Source organism: Cricetulus griseus, chromosome 2 (genome assembly GCF_003668045.3).
Source record: "Cricetulus griseus strain 17A/GY chromosome 2, alternate assembly CriGri-PICRH-1.0, whole genome shotgun sequence".
Lineage (NCBI taxonomy): Eukaryota > Metazoa > Chordata > Mammalia > Rodentia > Cricetidae > Cricetulus > Cricetulus griseus.
The window spans coordinates 225,656,550-225,679,351 of NC_048595.1; the positions used below are offsets into that span (position 1 = coordinate 225,656,550).

General features: G+C 38.9%; 1 protein-coding gene and 1 non-coding gene across 3 annotated transcripts in view; both read right to left on the bottom strand.

Moving 5' to 3' along the window:
- Mib1 (mindbomb E3 ubiquitin protein ligase 1) overlaps window positions 1–22,802 on the bottom strand; it is a 113,633-nt gene that overhangs the window by 27,558 nt on the left and 63,273 nt on the right. For both annotated transcript variants that reach the window (XM_027404324.2, XM_027404323.2), the window contains exons 11-13: window positions 22,486–22,683; window positions 19,695–19,846; window positions 2,058–2,190 (exon numbers count right to left, since the gene is read on the bottom strand). In XM_027404324.2, the coding sequence (XP_027260125.1) occupies window positions 2,058–2,190; window positions 19,695–19,846; window positions 22,486–22,683 (483 nt within the window). The remainder of the gene's footprint in view (window positions 1–2,057; window positions 2,191–19,694; window positions 19,847–22,485; window positions 22,684–22,802) is intronic.
- Mir1b (microRNA mir-1b) lies at window positions 11,756–11,877 on the bottom strand. The gene has a single exon (NR_162756.1). It is a non-coding gene; the product is annotated as a microRNA mir-1b (primary transcript).

The following is a 22,802-nucleotide window of genomic DNA, read 5'->3' on the forward strand; positions in this document are numbered from 1 at the left end:
TAGCTCACTTCCTTCTATTGCATAATGAAGCACTTCCTCATCCAGTGAGAAAGTGATCTGAGTAGTGGTGACAAGTCAGCAAAGGTAAAGCAGGAAGTCCTTCCTAGGCAGGCTCAGAGCCCATGAGCTAACGGGCTCTGAAAGCAGCTGGCACCTACACACAAGGGAAAGGGCCTAAGGACAAAAGAACTGATTTCGAAACCAAGGCACTTTTGGCTTTAGCTCTGCCATTTCCAAGTCACTTTTGTAAGCATTCAAAATTTAGCCTTTTCTTCAGCTCCATGATGGTGTGACAGCATAACCTATTTTACAGGGCTTATGTAAAGATTAAGAAATATAGCACAAAAATATGCTTAGCACAATACCTGGCACAACAAATCAAAATTAAGAACAGAATCAAGGCTTCAGAAGAAATATCGTAAACTCTTAGGTCTTCTTAAAAATAATTTATTTAAATTTATTGTGTGCATCGGTGTGAAGGTGTCAGACCCTGGAGCTGGAACTGCAGACAGCTGTGAGCTGTTGTATGGGTGCAGGTCCTCTGGAAGAGCAGCCAGCGCTCTTAACCCGTGTCTGAGCCATTTCTCCAGCCCCTAAACTGTTAGGGTCTTAAAACCAGTCTTGTCACAACTCTGACAACCACCTATGCCCTTCTTTGGACTACTGGCCAGAGCTGAGACTCTAATGTGTCACCTTAGTTTGGAGGACAGACATTTTTAGCTTGTTTTTATTGTATTCATGTATGTTTTTCTGTCACCCTGTTATGCTTATTGAAATGTGAATGCTGGGGAGAGGCCGGCCAGATGCAGCCAAGTCTGATGTCCTGAGTTTGATCTTCAAGACTCCCTCCATAGAAGGACAGATCATTTCCTGAGGACTGTCTTTTACTTCTACACATGCACCATGGTGTAAACACAAATAAAAGGGACTGGGAGTAGAGAGCTAGGGTTATCAGCCAGGCAGAGAGATGTATACGTGCAATTCCAGCACTCAGGAGGCTGAGGCAGGATACTGAGGTTTAGCTAAGCCAGGGCTATATGGCAAGACTGTTTCATTGCAAACAAACAAAAATAACCAATGTTAAAAAGCAGAGAATGCAAAATCAAAAATACCAATGACAGTTTATGCTGGAGAGGATACGGAGAAAGAGGAACACTCCTCCACTGCTGGTGGGAGTGCCAACTTGTACAGCCACTTTGGAAATCAGTATGGCGACTCCTCAAGAAAATGGGAGTCTACCACAAGATCCAGCAATTCCACTCCTAGGCATATACCCAAAAGAAGCACATTCATATAATAAGGACATATGTTCATAGCAGCATTATTTGTAATAGCCAGAAACTGGAAGCAGCCTAGATGCCCCTCAAACGAAGAATGGATAGAGAAAATGTGGTACATTTACACAATGGAGTACTACTCAGCAGAAAAACACAATGGAATCTTGAAATTTGCAGGAAAATGGATGGAACTTGAAGAAACCATTCTGAGCGAGGTAACCCAATCACAAAAAGACAAACATGGTATGTACTCACTCATATGTGGACCTGCTTTATGATACATAGTAGTGACCATGCTTTATCAGAGCTGTTTTTAATGATGTTGCTCAGAATGGTTTCCTCCCAGATGATGACTGAGAAATTTAAAAAAAAAAAAAAAATGGTGCCAAGTACCACAAGAGTAACAGAACTGTGCTGTCTTCTGGGATTTTGTTTTTTACTTTTTTGTTGTTGTTGTTTGTTTTTTTTGTTTTTGTTTTTTGTTTTTTAAAATGGTGTGTGCTGGATGTCTCTACAATTTTGTTCAAAGGACTACAGAACCTGGAAAAGCTGTTGCTGCTATTGATGCATAACATATTGCCATTATTGCTCTTCTTATATAAATATAAACATAAACATATACATATATATATAAGCTAAAAAAAAAAGCAGAGAATGCATTGCTTCAGTTTTCATCATCATGGGGGTTTTACTGCAGCCTATTAAAACCCTCCTGCTTAGATAAACTAAAGACTCACACTGCTGTAAGCTGGTTACAACATAACCGCCTCTCTCTCCTACCTGATGCACCAACAGCTCAGCCACTTCCACATGATTATTCAGGGCGGCCAGGTGCAAGGCAGTGTACCCATCATCTTTCTTCTCATCCACAATCCACGGCCTTGGTAACTTTGAGAGTAAAACACGCATTGCACTGCAAGGCAAATCCACATTGTCTTTACATTTGCATAATATGAATTTTATTTTCTTTAGAAAAATATTCAAAAGAAATCTTGTTATCAAGTGAACACATTCTTTAAAAATAAGTCATGTCCCTACAGACAGAAATTGCTCTTATAATTCTCAGTGTTTAGCATTTTGGTGTTTGAGAGCTAAACAAACAATCCCCATCTGCAGAATAGAGCCAGCAGAGAACATAAATGCTACAGAGGCAACTTTTCCTCACAAATATATTTTAAATGGACAACTCATGGAGTTGTGGCCCTGGGGTCACAAGGCTCAAAATGCAAATGTCTTTGATGGCAGTTTATGAATCCCACGGAGAAAGTTCAAAGAGTCTAAGAACAGGCTTGAAGGAGCAGGTGAGATGGTTCCTGATAATGAATGGGCCTGTGCTGAGCCTCAGTGCCTGTGCAGGCCCTGGGACTCACATGGAGGACTGAGAGGACCCACCCCATAAGCTGTGTTCTGGCCCCACGTGTGCATTGTGAAGTATCTATGCCCTTGTGAACACACGCATACATGTACACTGGAGCACACACACACAATAAATAAATAAATAACTGCTTTTGAAAAGTAAGCTATGGAGGATCAAAGACCCTCTAACCTTGAACTAATACCAAGTTTTTAGGTTTATATCAGATTTTTGTTTTTAGAGTGCTACTACTACTTTTGTAGGCAAGGCTTGTCTTGAACTTTAATCTCCCTGCCTCAGCCTCCCAAGTGCTGGGATTACACACATGAGCCACCATGCTCAGCTCCACTCAGATTAATGGGACGTCACTGGTGACAGACACACCGCACTACAAAACATCTGAATGTCATCATGACTGTGATATTGTACACTATACCATTCTGCACATCAGACCACATGAGAAAAAAAACTTACAAGAGGCTTATAGTTTTTATACACGTTTAGAAGATACATAAACCATGAGAAACTGTATTAAAAATAAAATGTTCCAGAGACGTAGTGATGGTTCAGCAGTGAAGAGCACTTATTGCTCTTGCAGAGGACCTGGTTTAGTCTCAGCACCACATGGTTGCTCACACCTGTCAGTCACTCCAATTCACCAGCCTTTTTCTGACCTCCTTCGGTACCAGTTACCAATGTGGCACATACACATTCATACAGGGAAACATTCATATGCATAAATAAATCTACAATAATCTTTAATTAGAAATAAAATGTGATTATTTAAAAGCTATGTGAGGGGCTGGAGAGATGGCTCAGTTATTCAAACACTTGTTTGGCCCTTGCACACACTGACAGAATAGAAAACTATTTGTGCAATTAAATTTCAAAAGAAATATGGCATTATTGAGACAAGAAAGCTCATTTTAAATAGCTAGAAATTATAGTACAAGGAAAGTATTTTTATTTTTATTTTAAAATTTATTTTATGTGTAAGAGTGTTTGCCTGAATGTATGCAATATGTACCACATGCCTGCCTGGTACCCAAAGGTCAGATAGAGGGCCTCAGATCCCCTAGAACCAAAGACAGTTGTAAACCTCCCTTCATGTTGGTGCTGGAAGTCAAACCAGAGTCCTCTGCAAAAGCAGTCATTGCTCTTAACCATTGAGTCATCTCTCTAGTACCCCTTTAAAAGGAAACGGTAATTTCTGCCTTCCTATAGAAACTGTAATATTGTCACATGAGAAGAATAAATCAACCAACAGTTTAAGTTATGCAATGCAGACAGCAATACAGAAAGACTTTTGGAGGATATCCAGACATCTAACTGGGTGTTAAGATTAAGCTATCAGAATGAAATTACAATAAGATTAAAAAATATGTCTCTATCTAGAAAATTAAGTATTAACTGCAACAATAAATGAAGAGAGGTTTCAGAACACATTGACTGTTGTTCCTGGGGCAGTGTCTGTAAGAGATCTCTGCCCTTCAAAAGCAAAATTATCATTTTTTTTAAAAAGAAGAATAAATGGCTTATGAGTCAGACATGGTGGATCACACTTCTGATGTCATACTTGGGAAACTGAGCTTGACCTCCCATGAGTTCAAGGCCATCCTATCTGTGACGATCCTTTGGAGGCAGTCTCACTGTGTACAGAGTGGCCTCCACAGGAGCCTCCTGCTTCATCCGCCTCCATGCTGGGACTATAAATGCTATGCCACCACACCCAACACAAATCTCTCTTTCCCCCTTCCTCCCTATAATACATTCCTCCTATATTCTCAATTTTCACTTTTTTTTCCCCATTAACCTACCATCCTAGTCCAAAACCTGGGAATTATTCTATATGAAAAACATTAAAATTGTTCTGCTCATTTTCCTAATTAAATCTACAACTACTGTGTCTGGTGGCCCAACATTCATATTCTGTGGGTCAAATAATCCTTTCACAGGGGTCACCTAAGACCATCAGAAAATAGATATTTACATCAGGATTCATAACTGTAGCAAGATTACAGTTATGAAGTAGCAATGAAAATATTTTATGGCTGGGGGTTGTCACACCATGATGTTAATAGAGTCCCAGCATTAGGAGGCTGAGACCCACTGGGTTACATAATAGGTCATCCAAATCTTTCCTCTAGACACTTCCACAATATGGTCACAATATGGTCATCTCAACCCTTTATAACACACAAACATGAGCATTTCACAATTTTCACAGATTAAAAGAAGGACTTCCTAAAAATTAAATCTTTTTAAAATAGTCTGAAGCTGGGTATGGTGTGGTATACCTTTAATCTCAGCACTTGGGAAGTAGAGACAAAAGGACCTGGAGTTCGAGGGCAGCCTCAACTACACAGTGATTACCAGGCCAGCCTGGGCTATATGAGAGCTGACTTTAAAACAATACATACATACATACATACATACATACATACATACATACAAGGAGGGAGGGAGGGAGGGAGGGAGGGAGGAGGGAGGAGGGAGGGAGGGAGGGAGGGAGGGAGGGCCTATCTTAGTTTGCTTTTAAGAGAACATGAAACAATACTTTTTTTTTTAATTAATTTTTCTTTACATTCTTATCCCAGTTCCCCCTCCCTCCTCTCCTCCCACTCCTCTTCCTCTTGCCCTCCTCCCATCTGCTCCATGGAGAGGGTAAGGTCTCTCGTAGGAAGGAAGTCTACTAAGTCTGTCCCATCATCTCCTTGAGGCAAGACTAAGGCACCTCTCCACCCCACACCCCTGTGTCTAGGCTGGGCAAGGTGTCTCTCCACATAGAATGGCCTCCACTAAGTCAGTCTGTTGTCATCTATATTAAGGGAATCTAGTTGGTCTTATGCAGGTTCCCCATTTGACAGACTTGAGTCAGTGATCTCTCACTAGCTCAGGTCAGCTGATTCTGTGGGTTTCCCCACCATGGTCTTGACTCCTTTGTTCATATTATCGCTCCTCCCTCATTTCAACTGTCCTCCAGGAGCTTGGCCCATTGGTGAGTTGTGGATCTCTGCATCTGCTTCCATCGGATGGAACAATACTTAATGTTTTATTGAAACTAATCATTAATCAGCACATGGTTGACTGGTGTAAACTTGTAAAGAAATGCACACTCGGGACTGTTTCAAAAGAGGAGGCAGAAAGGTTATAAAACCCGGAGGAACAGAGTGTTTGCTGTGAAATTGTGTCTCCCACAAATGTCAGAAGCTACAATCACAAAGTCTCACCAACATGGCTACTAAGCACAACCTGAACAAGGACAGTAGTAACAGACATGCTAATGTAGATGGGGAAAGCTCCCCTAACAACCACAGGCACCTGAGGAATGTTGAGAGCAGGAGATTGTCTTCATCAGGGAAGAACACACCAATTGGTTATCCAATACCAAATGGTCAGCCCTAAATACATATGCATACAAATAACATAAATACTAAACAGGCTATATTTATGTATTTAGGAATACACATACAAATGTGCACGCACACACAAATATAGCAAGAAAAGAGGTCATGAATTTGAAGAACAGTGGGTGGGCATACATGGAAGGGTTTGGAGGGAGGAAAGGGAAATATAATCTTAAAAAATAAAACATAAAAAGAAATGCTTGCAGACAGATCAGTCAAAACTAATGAAAGTTGGACATGATGATGCAAGCATATAATCATAGCACCTAAAAGACTAAAGCAATATGATCATGAATTCAAGACAAGCTCAGAGTAAATAGCCTGTCTCTTAAAAACTAATTACAATTTTTTTTAAAAAGTGCATGCTAAGTAACTATCAGCTAGTTGACAGTGTGTGGATTAATTTATTGCTTATTCATTCATTTTTGTGGTGTTGGGGATGGATGGGCCTTACACAAGCTCTGCCAGTAAGCCATAGCCCTAGCCCTCTAGCTATCTATACTTTAAAATACTTTTTAATTTTATTTAGTGTTCTTTTCTGTCTACTCTGAATACCACATTACACCTGTCCTATCCTTTGAGCTGTGACAATTTCTCATTCTTACTTTTGATGAGGCTGAGAAGCCTGTAGAGCACTAACTAGATCTCTAATTCTTTACCTGGGATCTTGCCAATGTTTTCTCATGATCACTGCAATTATGAGACCCTGGGGAAAGATTACACAGGCAGTGCCTCTTGTCACTTTTCACCTACTATCCACATAACTTAACACTCTTGATGTTGACCCCTGACACCTGGATGGAGGAGTGTCATAGCTCTCTCCACTCTTTCTACATTACCTTCTTGACAAGTAACATCCCACACATCCCACACTCAAGGGGTGCAAAGCCATGTCCTGTTTGAGAGAAGCATCCACACAGGATAATGGGTACATTCTACACTGGTGCTGTGGGAATTCACTTTTGCTTCTGCTAAAATCTTTTTCTCTCTCACTTTTCACACATATATTTTTAGGAGTATCTTTAAATGGTTTATCTTTATTTTACATGCATCAGTGTGTTGCCTGCATATATATCTGTGTGATGGTGTCAGATCCCCTGGAACAGGAGTTACAGATAGCTGTGAGCTGCCATGTGGGTGCTGGGAATTGAACCCAGATCCTCTGGTAGAACAACCAGTGCTCTTAACCAAGGAGACATCTCTCCAACCCCCCTTTTTCAGAGAATTTAATTAGAAACTTATCAACTCCTTCAGAAAAGTAAACAAAACATCCTTGGGCCCAGTCTGCAAGTTAAGCTCAAAGAAAATAAAGGAAGAGTCCCTGGTCCCTCACCTCCACACAGTGAGACCAGATCAGAGTGGTCTGCCCTTTTCTTTCCACAGAAGAGACTAATTTTAGGAACACACCATAGAACCTGGAAGGTCAGTTTCAGGCTCTTCTGTGAAGCACTTCCAGCTTGGTACAAGGGGAGTCTGTGGCTACGCTGCAAGAAATACAGGCCATGCAGTTACACAAAGACACTTCCTAGCTCATTAGGTCATTCAGCATCTTTCTTAAGCCAACAGATTGCTATTTGCAGTCTCTAAGATTTAGTGACACACTCTTCATCGTTTCTCAACTAGTTCTTTTCCAACACATTAAGGACATGGACGTTTTATAAATAAGATCTTACGACTAGTTAAGCAGGCATCTGTAAATAGTGCCAAAGAAGCATTAAGTTCCAGAACAACTAATAGTGGTGCCTAACCTAATCCCTGGCACATGGCAGTGCTCAGACATTTGCTGAATGACGAATGCATGAGTTCCAAGAAGCAGAGGGGACAAGCAGTTGTCTACACTGGTATGTAGTACTCAAATGGCACTGGGTCAATTTCTAGGGCCTGCCTGCTATTCCTAATGTCTTTCTTCAGCAAGAGGGGGAACTTTTCTCAAATAAACCCAGCACATAAACTAAGGAAGCCTTGCAATATTAGCATCGTTTAATTTTAAACAGACCTTACAACAGTATTATACTGGATGTTCAATAAATGTTTGCTTAGCTAATTTAAGAGTCCCTTAAATAAAAGGTAAAGAGGTTAGTACAAAACCCATGACAGAACTTAAGAGAAGCTAACACAAACAGAAGCTTTTGGAGCCATGTCAAACATTACTATACAACTGTGTACAAGCAGATTCTTTGCACATGGAAACCACAGAGGTCAAAGTTTTGGTGAGTGGAAAGAATGAAGAAACACAGGGACTCAACCCTGGGCATCCAGGCAGGGGACTAGCAATACCAGATCTTTGGTGGATTGCTGAGCCCTGGAGCAGGAGTTCTCGAACTCACTTCAGTGTCAGAACCTAGCACAGAAACATGGTACAGTGTTCATTGCTATGTGGCAGCAAAGTAGGGTAATTTAGGACCCTGAAAATCAAGTTCTTTAAAAAAATCTGGCATGTATCATCTCTTACTGTGAATAAATTAACAGCTAGGAAAAGTAAAGTTTTCTAAAATTTGCAATTATCTACAGCATTCCTTTAAAATACTTTAAAATAGTACCCCCTCCACCCTACACCTGCAATTTAACACTGAACACAAATGAATGTCAAAGACAACTAACTCCCTCTGGATGCTGTGAAAAGTGATGGTAGTTCTACTTGACTCTTAGCTTAGTGGATACTTGAGAGAACACATCTGAATTAGGGACAAGATGCACTTGGTTTCTCCTCCCCATTTTTTTAGGCTTTTGATATTTAAATTTTATCTTCATAGATTTGCTAGGTTTGATGTTTGGTTAAAAACAAATGTCTATATTGAAATTTGTTCTGAATATACTATTAAAATTGACAATAGAAGTGTTTCCTGTCTTTAGACATTACATACACAAAGTTATGCCAAATACATGGCTGCTTTAGTCTGTGGATGGTCATAGCTAAGTGCTAATCAGAAAACCGGGGTCACTGCTTATAAAGGATACAGGTGCAGACCTCAGGACAGTCTACTTCACACCAAAGAAGTCTACTTCTTTGGACTTGTATAACTGTACAAAACCCCTAAAGGCTGACAGCTGTGCAATACATTACTGTACAAATCATTTTTTAACCAACAAAAAAAGTCAGATTATAAAATATTTTGGCAGCAAAGGGATTTTTACACCCTCCAGATCTGCCTGAAGACTGTCCTGCTACTAGCCAAGGTAAATTTTGTGTGCCTTCCTTTTCCCTTTTTCTCTGCAGCACTTCTAAGTATAGTGACAGCGCCTGAGGTTTTCCCCATCTCAGCACAAGCTCGGGGAGAATCTGGGAAATGTAAGTAGAAACATGAGACACCACTTTATTTGGCAGTTCTTAAAAAAAAAAAAAAAAAAAAAAGGCAGGGCAAATGGCAGTGTTTGAACCACAGGAAGAACAATCAATAGGCAGAAAGCAAGATAGAAGCTTCCTCAGCCCTGAGATCGACAATCGACAGCTGAGAGACTATTTTTTGCTATGGTTGACTAAATATGGTCAGGGAAGAGAGAGGCACAAGTGAGCCTGTTTGCCTGGGAGTGCATGTTTCAAATGCTTAGCTGCCTATAAAGCTCTAACAGCCTAGGCTGTGGTTACTGAGGGAAGAATCTCAGTTGGCCTCTGTGGTGAATATGTGAAGTCCTGACCTCGCCTGCAGACTTGACCTCTGGATATGACAAGGAAGCTTCACTCCAGATCTACCATTAACCTGGAAATTCAAACTCCCGCTCCCCCAAAAGAATCTCAAAGCAAGAAAGACGCAGAATAGTTCCTGAGGCGTCAGAAGAACCCAATGTACTCTGGTGGCCACAGGAAACAGGGTGAATGTTTATAGCTACTTGGGGGAGCGAGGTGTGTTCGGGGTTTTGTTTGCAATTTTGTTTTTGTTTCTTGTTTTTAATCTATCTTTAACTTCCTCTGCAATTTTTCCCCCTCTTGTGAATTATTTCACCTAACAACAAACTAGGTACATTTCTTGGTCATTGTTAGCAACCATCCCCTATATAGCTAATTTTCTCTAGCTATCGAAGCAATAACTGATATATATTACATTCCAAATCATATGGCCAACGTTGATTCTAGTGTGTGTGTATGTGTGCATACACATGTGTGAATATGTCTGTGTTTGTGTGTTGAGGAAGGGCAGGAGAGAAAAGTAGAGTATCCATTTTTATTTACTTGTCTTTTAAATTTATCTTAAAGGGTAAGGTTCTGTGTCCACCTACACCCCCTAACTTCACCCGGCTCATAAAAAGAAGTGCTGAGTCAGCAAATAATGTGATGGCACAATCCCGATGCAGTGACTGCGGCATGGCTCTCTAGGTCATTCACCTCTCTTGTCCTGTAAATGCTGCAGGAGGCTAAGCTCACAGGTAACCCGGTACAAGGGCTGACTTGTAAGGATGCTTCAGGCTGTCTGAATGCTTATCTAGTACTGACTGATATATATTCTCACTGTTAAATTAATTTATATCTAGGCATAGCCTAATTTCAAAGCTCACACTGACCATTTAGTTTTTAAAATGCCATTGTTCAAATAGTATGCCAGATAACTTCAAAAATATGCAATCTACCACTGAGATTATGCTACTAAAGATTTAAGCTTTAATGTTTTAAACAATTGTTTCAATTGTTCTCAATTCCTTGGTAAATCCGCATCAATGCCCCATAGTATGACAGCTTTAAAAAGCTATTTTGAGATTTAGTCAACTAGAAACCTTGCAGTTCATAATGTCTCCCCTTGTTTACTATTCAAGCCACAAAACTGTGTATGAAGGCGCATGATGCAATGCTCAGCTGCATGGCTGGCTGCTGCCCTGCCGGCTGCTGCACTAGCATTCTTCACAAGCTGCAGAAATTCTACTACCCCCATTCTCCCAGTTCTCCCTCTTCTATACTTTTCCAAATCTCAAATTTTCTAAAGGTCTCCTTTTAAATTAACTTTTTAAATGTCAGTGATTAAAGGCCACTCGAAATTTTTTTTTTCTTGTGCTAAATATTCCACGTAAAACCCAGAGTCTCACAAACATTTAAGTGCTTCTGTTTTTTTTATGGAGACATTGAAGAAGTTAAGAAATTGTTTTAAATTTTCCTTTATGTTAAAAAAACATTTTTAAAAAGTAATCTCACACAAGTCAAATACTTACATGTCTATTTGAACTTGTATTCGATAAAGACAGAAGAACAAAACTCAGTAAGGAAATAATAACAAAAGAACAACAAAGAACTTGCCAAATGATAATGAGTTTTCCCCTGCAACCTTGAAAATAAATTACCATTTATGAACATTCATTGACTCATACAATGAAAAAAGTCAATTCTGGTATAGTATGTTCCTTCCAATAAGATTTGAGTAAAAGTATCTGGTTTACAAAAATAATTCTAAAAAACTAATTATCGTATGTTTATAGTCTCTAGAAACAAATTATAAAGCAGAAGAAAAAGGACCTGTGCCTGAGAGAACAGCACTCTGGCACTAGCATTGTTGAGTACACACAGAACTCCACTGACTCTCGGCATCTCCTGAAGAAGAACCAAGCAGGAAAGTACCAGTGCTTACGTGCACCCACAACAAAGCACACCAAGTGCACAATGGGGTCAGGTAAATCTGTGTGAAATTGGGTCTCTGATAAACTCATCTCTGCACATGACCTATTACTGGTCCCTTTCAGTAACCAGAATGTTTACTAACAAAGGGGAAGGGGCTTCAAGTTTCCACAGCAAACAGCTCAGCAGTGCCTACTCAGAGCACATACTTCTTTATGTACCCATATGAACATACACTGCTATGGAATGTAAAGAAGTACGTATTTTGGGTAGGTAATGGCCACCAAGAGGAGCAATGCTTTCCAGGAGGATGACCTGGACACGATGAATTAACCTGCTATCAAGTAAATGGCCACCAACAGTATTAAAATCCCCATCCCAAAAGTACCAGCCATTTGCAAGTGCAAACTAATATCCCTGACATTATACTTAAAGGAAAAGTTTCTTAGAAGTAGATTTCAATTTTTGTTTTAATTCTACATTGTGTGAGTACTCACATGATTAAAATTTGACTACTACAGAAGAAATAGTATTGCCAGCACAAAACAGTGAGATACAGATCAACCATTTTCTGTCTTCACAATTTGATCTTTATTTAAGTGTATCAGATTAATCAAATCAGGATCAAGAGATCTAATAAGAAAATAAGGTAACAAAAATCACATTAAAATGTGATTTTACTCATATTTTAATAGCTATTCTTCATATGTGGTAAAATGTACCACCTATTAAAATCAGAGGATTTTCTAAGGCAAATTTTTCAATTTTATATTTTCTTTCCTGACACTATAGAAAACTGTAATTTTTAAAGGCTATCTTTAAGTAAAATTATACTGTACAAATGAAATCATTTGCCCTTGTCTCCAGTTTGTCAGTTCTTAAACCAATCTCTACTTTGCATGCTGCTAACATTTAAAGCATGAGAGAGACGGATAAAAATGACAAAATGCTGGACCCCCAACTCAAAGGAAGCATGATATATTGGTAACAAAATGTCAAATATTTTACAGACTGTATTATCCTTGCTTATATCAAAGGGTATCATTCTGCTCAAAATGAATTATGAAAAATTGTATTAATTATTCCATAAGTCTGAAAGATTTTAATAATTCTTTAAAAACATTTTGGCAACGAGGAATTTCTGCTACAATCCTTAGAAAATGCTGGCTATTCATTTATAAAGTAAAATTGAAAACTGATTCTAATGCTTCCAAGTTTAACTACCATATCTAGGAGTGTTCTCAATCACCCTGAAATGTCACATCCAGCACTTAGATCAGGTGTTCCTTTTGAACAGAGTACATGTTAAGACTCTGGACATCTGCTGACACTGCTGTAACCCAAACACGTCAACTGCCTCCCTGACAGGGATGACAGATGCTGACATTATCAAACGCTGTACTATTTTTTCCTATGCCTCTCCTTGCCCTGATATGGCCAGCACATGAAACTGAACTATCCAAAAGCACACTTGAGCAACTGGATCTGCTGAATGGCTGCCATGTAACTACTAAAAATAGAACCAGGCTAGTGCTATCTTCAGCTTTCAAGTTCAGGCAGTTGAAAACCTATTTCACTATTATGAAAAATGATACAAAGATTTAAAATTACATTAATTTCACCAACAGCATAATACTTAAGAGCCTACAGAAGCAGAATACCATAAACAACTATTTGCATATTGTCTTACCCTGTGTCATCCTTCTCCCAGGTTAGTTTAAGACAATAAATTTCACTCAGCATTCTTATTTTACAAACTATCAGTTTATCAGACTTTTCTCTCTCGCAAGAGTATGTTTCAGAAGACATCCTCCTCAGACAGGAAATCTACAGCAGAACCACATTATAACAAGTACTTAAGTGATGCTTTTAAACATATGTGGTAGACTTTAATATTCAAAATTCATGGATTATAGCTAACTACCACACATCAATGTTAACACTAACCTTATAATAAACAATCTACACTCAAAAAGCACGGAATTTAGTTAAGGAAATAGATCTTTAAGGAGGTTAAATTATGACCTCAAGGTTAGTATGCCAACACAAGTAAAAAGAAAGAATGACACCGAAGACAAGTGTGATCTATTTATAAACTAAAGGGGGGAGGTGTTTTCTTAAGGCCACTCACATCCCTCCACTCCTGTCAACAACTTGCTTAGTCCTTGACTTTCGCACTAAAAAAGCGGTGCAGAAATATGGAGCTAACATGACTTTCTCAGCTTCCAGTTTAATTACTTAAAAACCTGGCTTGGCAGTCTGGATGTGGTGGCACACAACTTTAATCCCAGCACTCAGGAGGCAGAAGTGGGTTTGAGGCCAGACAGAGTGAGTTTCAGGACAGCCAGGGCTACACAGAAAGACTGTCTCAAAACAAAGAAGAAAGGAAGAAAAATAAAGAAAAGACAAAGAATCCTGCTGGGAGATAAACTTGAAATATTACTCTGACATGCATTAGACATCTGTTCTTTCTAAAGGATGTTGGTTTTCCAAGAATTAAGAATTAAGAATTCTTAAGAATTAAGTAGTCAGTTGTGGTGCACACCAGCAGAATTTGCTGAAGGAGGCGGAGGAAGGAGGATCCGAGGCCAGCCTGGGCTACATATTTAAAAATAAAAAAAGAAATTATGTAAAGATGTACGTTAATGTGTTAAAGGGAAAAGACTGAGTGAGTTACAAGAGTACCAAGTGGTAGGATATGCACATACGGTGGGAATTTCACTTTTGGCCACTGGCACACCAGTACAGGACTTCTAACATTTGTCATGTTGAATTTCTATAAATGAACATTTAACCAATTTGGATCCTAAACTAGCAGCGATAATGCTTTGCTAAAGCTGGTAAAATGGAACCAAATCGCCTCTTCAATGGATTTGGTCCCCTTCAACCAGCTGTAGCTATGCATTGATTACCACAGGACAGCCAGCGTTTCATCTGTAATATGAACTATATGGCAACTAATTTCAGCTTATTGAATTTATTCTGACTGTAATTAAAAGCAAATAACCAGCAACTGTCAATTTTATTTGGAAGAACAATAGTGATTAAAGATGTTTATTAAAAGCTTTATGAAAAAAATGTGTCATAAAAGGATTTCAAATAAACTTATTTATTTGTGGTCTTTGTATTAACTTTTCATTTTAATTAATAAACTTTAAAAGCTATTATAACAGCATTGCAAATTTCAAAAATCAAATTATTAAATTTCTCATTCTTCTGAAAATAAGGAAATGCCTATTGTACTACCTGATGACTTTCCTGGAAAGGAAGAAAATAGGGGCTGGAGAGATGGCTCAGAGGTTAAGAGCAAGACCTCTTCCAGAGGTCCTGAGTTCAATTCCCAGCAACCACATGGTGGCTCACAACCATCCGTTATGAGATCTGGTGCCCTCTTCTGGTGTGCAGATATATATAGAAGCAGAATGTTGTATACATATAAATAAAATCTTTAAAAAAAAAAAAGGAAGAAAATATCTGAGAAATTCATCTTAACTCACCTAGAAACATGATGAGAATATGACTGTGTTTCACATTGGTATGCATGTTAAGAGTTATTTATATAATTCTTAAAAATCATGTGAATTTCTATCTGTGCATGGACATGTACATAAGAGTGAGATGCCCCCAGAGAGTAGAGGCATCAGATTCCCCTGGAGTTGCAGACAGGTGTGTACCTGCCAATGGGTGCCTGAAACTAAACTCACCTCCTCTGAAAGCAGTATACACTCTCCAGGGCATGGTATGCGTGTTTAAAATTACAGAAAACTGTAATAATAGTTAGCACTCCAGAAATGGAGTCATTGCCTTCAATAGTACTAGCCTTCAAGTTTGCCACTATTTACCTGAGTGTTAACATAATGCTGCAGAATGCTGTCTCAGGGACAGACTTTAACAATAAACATCTAATTCTTTGCCCCTGAACTTGAAGCAAAAGTTTCTAATATTCAAAACCAAGGAAATGCTAAAACATTGCTATGTATTATTTATGAAGACTTTCAACTCTGCAGCCTTGTCCCTCACCTGGGCAGTGACAATTGTCACTAGTAAACATGCCACTGCTCTCCTGTCTTTGTCCTTCACAAGTCTCAAATTAAACTCTAGTAGGAAATATCGCTATAAACATAAAATATCTGGCTGGAAATGCAGCTCCAGAGTGCCTAGCACATACAAAGTCCTGGGTTCCATCTACAGTACTACCAACACATAAACAAAAACAAACACATCAAATATTAGAAAACATGACCAGATCAGCTTTGAAATTGTACAATCTGTACTGATCTGTACCTTCAAGAACAGATCTCAAAACATATCTTCCATAAACATAAGGCACCTACACATATTTTGAAGACCAAGATAATAAAAGTTTTCCTTCAGAAAATCCCAGCCACATCCAGCAGTTCTACCACGTTGCTGATGCACTGCTGAAAAATTACTATTATTAGCTAAAAGCAAAGCCGGGGAGTGGAGTGTACTCAACTTCCACATACACACAAACAAGTGCATAGGCAAATTTTATAAACTTCCCACATTTTCAATCATTAAAAAGTGGAAATAATTACAAGCAAATACTTTTCCGAATACTAGCTTGCTTATACAATGCTGTTAAAAACAAAACAACAACAACAAAAAACCTAACAGGAAAAATGTGCAAACATTCTAAAAATAAAACAGAAAAAAAATTCCTCAAAAACACCCAAGAATTATACTAACTAAAGAACACTAGTTACAATTAAAGTGGAACAGAAGTCCAGCATGCAATCAATCATACTAAGTAAATGCAACCAGTGCAAAACAAAAAGAGGCTAAAACATTACAATATGGACAGCAGCCACATTAACAAGAGAGACTAGGGAACAGACAAAGGGAAGGTGTTAGCTAGCATGTTTATTAATATTTGATATTTAATCTAAAAAGAGGGAAATTTTTAGCATTTAGAAACAATAATGTGCCATATCTGCTTTTTATGGTAAAGACCCAAAGCCTACAAAGAAAAGTTAACTTTAATATTTGATATGAAAAAAAATCTCAAAACACCCAACATGCTATTACAATTGACACACATTTAAATAACTATTTACTGTCTTCAAAAAAAAAATTGGTATATGGCAACCAAGAGTCACGACTGCCCAACAATAAAAAAAAAAAAGGAATAAAGGACTCAGCTAGCTTTAACCAAAGCCATTTTGTTATATAATTAGCACATTTTCCTTTCTTCTTAAAATATTTATCTGATGCATGAAGGTATATGTGCACCACAGCAAACATGTAGAGGTCTGAGGACAACTTGCATAAGTCAGTGCATTCTCTCCTTCCACACTGGGTTGTGGGGACTGAACTCGTCATTATGCAACAAGCACCTTTACCCATGGAGCCATCTCTCCAGCTCCTTTCTTTACTGAATGTCTTTAATTAGCTGGCTGAAGGAGTCACTGTTACATATTTTCTAAAGAATCCTCAAGAATTACAGAAACACAAGAAAAATATTCCTCCTCCTCAATATGCTTAACTTATTAACTATACTATGCTCACATCTAATGAAAACAAAACAATTCAAAATACTTAAGACAGCACTTTTCTATAATCTCTAGTTTGTCTCAAACTTTATGATCTTACAGTATAGCCTAAATTCCCTCAAAAATCTTTTTGACCATTTACTCTGAAGTGCTTGCTCCATCTGAATAACTTCAGTATTCATACAGAATTCATTCTGTAATTAATCATATCTTTTGAAGTCTTGTAGTGTGTGCTATTTGGACATGTGGAGTGGAGGACATATGCATGAATATGAACACCCACAGTCTTACAGTGAGCAGGCAGCACTAAGCAGGCCACACACGCGAGTAACAGAACTTTGCTGAACAGAAGGAAGTAGCTGCAGGGGGGAAGAAGGAGAAGGTGACTAAGATAACATCCTCATGAAAGAAAGTGTTTGAGAACCTGGAGGAAGAGAGCAAACAGCCTACTTTAGGAAGGAAAACAGTGTAATAATGTAGCGAAGAACAAGGCAGGCAGAAAGATTTCAATTAGTGGGAGATAAAGTCAGAGAGAAGGGCTCTGGACACTCAGCCTGGCATAGTAGTATACATCTGCCTATAATCCTAGCACTCAGGAGACTGAGGCAGGAAGATGACAGGCCCAGGTCCACTTCTCAATGAAACCATCTTGAAAAAGAAATGTGCTTGAATGCCAAGCCAAGGCATGTAATTCTCACATACTTCATCTATGAAATGAGGCTATTGCTGGGCAGTGATGTGCACATCTTTAATCCCAGGCAGAGGCAGACAGATCTCTGGGAATTAAAGGCTAGTCTAATCTATAAAGAGTTCCAGGACAGCCAGAGCTATTACACAGAGAAACAGCATCTCAAAAAACAAACAAACAAACAAAAGGAGGCTATTAACACCCAACTCATAGGCTGTTCAAAGGCCCAGGGCCATTGCTTTATGGAATAGAGTTCACCTCAAAGTTGCATGGTCCCAAGTACAATCACCAGCAGGGCAAGAAAGAAAGAAAAAGAAAAAAAAAATCAATTGGCTTTAAAATATGGGGTTTTTTTTTCTTTTAGATTTTATTTATTTATTATGTATACAACATTCTGCTTCCATGTATATCTGCACACCAGAGGAGGACACCAGATTTCATGACGGATGTTGTGAGCCACCATGTGGTTGCTGGGAATTGAACTCAGGACCTCTGGAAGAGCAGTCAGTGCTCCTAAACTCTGAGCCATCTCTCTAGCACCCTAAAATGTGGGTTTTTAAAAGAATTAAGTGATATGGTGAATCTAATGCACTTAGCAGAGGTTTATCATGGGATATTATCATTCTCATCTTCTATTTGAAGAGCAGAGACATAATAATTACAGTTTCCTTCAAAATGCAAATATTTGTAATCTGAAAAAAAATCAGTATGTAATCAACAATTCAGTCCTTCAGTGTGCCCTTCCCCCACCCCCAGCAAACAGTAGTCAGAATAAAACCCTTTGTCTTCAGTGACTACCTCACATGGTTATACTAAGACGCTTTAACAAACACATTAAGGAATTCCAGGAATAAGAATTCATGGATAGCCAGGTGGTGGTGGTGCACGCCTTTAAACCCAGCCCTCAGAAGGCAGAGGCAGGCAGATCTCTGTGAGTTTGCAGCCAGCCTGGTCTACAGAGCTAATTCCAAGATAGCCAGGAATACACAGAGAAACCGTGTCTCAAAAAACAAAACAAAACAAAACAAAAAAATGAAAACAACAACAACAAAACCAAAAAAAATTTCATGGATAGATAAAATTAATGAACATAGAAGTGGCCTTTCTCTCTCTCTCTCTCTCTCTCTCTCTCTCTCTCTCTCTCTCTCTCTCTCTCGATAGGATTTCTCTATGTAGCTTTGAAGCCTATCCTGGCACTCACTCTGTAGAACAGGCTAGTCTCAAACTCACAGAGATCTGCCTGCCTCATGCCTCCAGAGTGCTGAGATTAACGGTATGCACTACCACTGCCTGGCTATATTTTTCTTAGTCAAAAATATATAGGGTTTTACTAAACTATAAAGAAGCCTAGGTTAAAATTGTTCCAAAAAGTGACTTGGTGGAAACCGCATCATTCAGTGTTGTCACTTGAGAGTTTTGCTGATCCTTTATGAATATTATGACTCTCCAAAGGCAGCCTCTCTCATATTTTAACCAGCAAACCCTTCCTTTTATCAGGTAGAAGACATACTACTAATACATGATTAGGGTTCCTCGACATTACACATCTAAACAACCCAGCATTAATAATCATCATAAATACTTAACATCGTGTAAATGGATAATATAAGCCTAGAAGACACCTTGAGAATGGTGCTGAAGAAGCAAAACATCTTAAAGTGCACTTAATTAGAATATTTTTAGATTAGCTGGTACTCCTGATATTTTATAACTACACTCAATGGACATGAAACCATTTCATAGTACTTATATCAGAATAACATGTACCTGATGAATAAGGGCACATTTTCTACAGAGCTTTGTCATGTGAGATGCTGAAATCAGCCAAAATTGTCCTCATTACATCAGGAAAACACTACTACAGACAACAGGAAAACATTTCAAACAACATCTAAAGCAGAACAAAAAGAAATTTTTACCTGGGATTTCCTCTTAGTGCAGCGTGATGCAGGGCATTGAACCCGTTGTTGTTGGTGATGGTCACGTCTGCTCCAGCTTCCAAAAGAACAGCCAGGATGTCATCTCGCTTCTTACTTATGGCGTCATGGAGAGGGGTGTCACCTTCAGAATCCTTTATTTTAATTGTTTTAAGTTTAAAGAGATTTTCATTAGTTTTCCTTCCACTGATCACATCAAAAGGGAGATTTTCACTTAACTTGTACACAAAGAAGCAGGCTGTATAACAATCGAACAACTGTCTGACTCTCATGCTTAAGAGTCCTTGTTGGCTTGCTGTTGGGATGGAGGTGGTTATGATGGTGGTGGTGGTGGTGGTTTCTGAGACAGATTCCCACAATGCAGCCTGAGCTGACCTGAAACTGCTCTATATAGTTGAGACTGGCTTTGAACTCCTAATCCTCCTGCCACTACCTTCTGAGTGCTGAGATTACAGGAATGTGCTAACACACCCAACTTTATGCTCTATTAAATATAAAGTGCAGGCAAAAAAGATTAGGGCTGGAGATGTGGCTCTGCTGGGAGAGCACTTACCTAGCGTACACAAAGCCCTGGACACTATCTCCAGCATCACATGAAGCTGCCATGACAATATACACCTGTAACCCTGGCACTTGGGAGGCGAAGGCACAAGGAAGGGAAGTTGAAGGTCATTATTGTCTACCGTGTAATTTCAAAGCCAGCTGGGCTTCAAGAGACCCAGCCTCAAATATAGAAACAAAGAACCTACAGAAGCAGTCTTAGGCCCCAGAACAATGAGTTTAAAGCCAGTGGTTTTTAGCCTTAACTACATAAGTATCAAAAATTCTTCAGTTTCATATATATTAATATAATATACAGCACTGGTAAAATCAACAACCAAAGTACTTTCAAAGGGCAGGAAAATGGCTACTTAGTTCAAAGTAGAAGCATATCTAATCAAAACCTACATTTTCTAAATCTGCTTTTTAAAAAATTGTATCTCTATGTAAGGGGAATGGTGTGTGTGGTGCAAGCAAATGTGCAAGTGTGCACACCCACGAACAAGTCCACGGAGTCCAGAGAAGGACATCAGGCATCTTCCTCCACTCTCCCACTTCATTTAAGGCAGTGTCCCTGATTAAATCAGAAGTTTACTATTTCAGCTGGGTTGTCCGGCCAGTGAGCTTTGGGACCCACTTGTCTCCATCAACCCAAGACTGGGTTTTCAGGCATGTGTAACATGCCCAGCTTTTTGTGTGGATGCAAAATATCTGAACTCATGTCCACTTGCTTGAGTAAGTGCTCTCACTCACTGAGCTATCTCTCCAGTCCCTCAAGCCACCTTTTTTGGGAGGTATTTGTCATTAATCAATTTACTTAGCAATAGATTCTAATTCAATATTAACCGTCTGCATAAGTGAATTATTTAGAGCTTATACAATTTGTAGTTTTACAAAGTCTATATAGACTACCTACCCTCTATCATATACCACAGCTGTCAGATCCAGCTTTCCACCTGTTTTTATAATTTAAATCTTACCACAACATAGCCATACCTATCTACCTATGTATTAGCTATGAATGCCTTATTCTACAAAGGCAGAGTTGAATGGTGTTGAAACAAAACACATAAAAACCTACAGTACCATCTGGCCCTTCAGAGAAAATGTTTTCCAATCACAGGCACCCACCCACACACAAAATATTCCTAACCCAAATTCAATGCAACCACCTTCCTTCTATTTGGTGGCACTAAAAATGTGTAGCTCTCACTTGAGAACTCTTAATGTGCCTGAACACCCTTCCACAGGTCCCTGGTCTGTCCTGCTTTCTGATCCCCACAACAGCTTTGTCAAAGCACAAGTCTGAATAACACTTTGTCTACCCCAATTCCAATTAACATTCCCTACACATAACTTTGCCTCCCATTTCAGACAGAAAGATGGGTAGATCTAATTTCTTCTCCTTCAACTGATCACCCTCAGTTTTTCCTCCATCCTCCAATTCTGCCATTGTGGCTTCTACTTATGAAGCCACATCCTGGACCTCGTCACTTGAGAAAACTTACTTCCTAGTAACCATTTGCTGAGCAGAGCCCGCTGCCGCCTTCTAAAGCTGCTGCTCCGACTACTGCACTCAGAATTCTGTGCTGAGAATCATCCATACCACAGCTTACAAAGTTCATAGTGATTCCCCCTATTGGGTTCTAAGCATTATTGAGTTTTTAATTTAAAGAAACTAGTTCTACATATTCAAATAGTGTTTCAAGGACCACTTTTATTTAAAAACAGTATTTCAAGTCTATTCATCAAGAGAAAGAAAGGCTAGGAAGGAATCTAAACACTGATATACTAATATTTGCTTTGCTATGAAGATAAGTATTCATTCCAAATTTTAGTCTTATATGTATACAAAGGACAGTGTTTAATAACCAAAATAAACACATTATGGACACAGACTATATTTTTCTTACATATGTGGTTTAAGTTCATCTAGTTGCTAAATGAGCTTAGAAAACAATCATTTCATAGGTGAAACTTCTGCTTCAAAAATTAGGCCACTTTCCTTCCTACTGTAAATCAACACAATATATTTTCCAAAACAGACCTAAACAAAGGATCTAGAATAAATGAAGTTATAATGAAAATATTTAAATAGTTATGAAGTAAGTTATTTTACATCAGCCTATATCTTGGGATAGTCTTCATAATAACAAATTTACCACAGAACTTACTATGTCCCTTGAACAATGTTCTACTGATGCCCGCTCAGTTTGTTCCTTACAAGCTTTACCTGGAGACTGGGGTGACAACCGAAGTCCAGCAGCGTCTTCACAACCTGAAGGTGCCCTTTATTGACAGCGATATGCAGGGGCGTCTGCCTTCGCTTATTGCGAGCATTCAGGTCCGCACTGCCTCGGTGCAGGACTTCGATAACAGCGCCCTCATCTCCAAAGGCGGCATGGTGAACGGCTCGGTCTCCATCTTTATCCTGAGCATCAGTAAAGAGTCAAGAAAGAAAAGCTGACGCTAAAAAACACCACGAACAAGATTAACTTCAGAAAAATAGTTGGGAAATATAAAAACAGTGAAACCAATAAAATAGCTCTA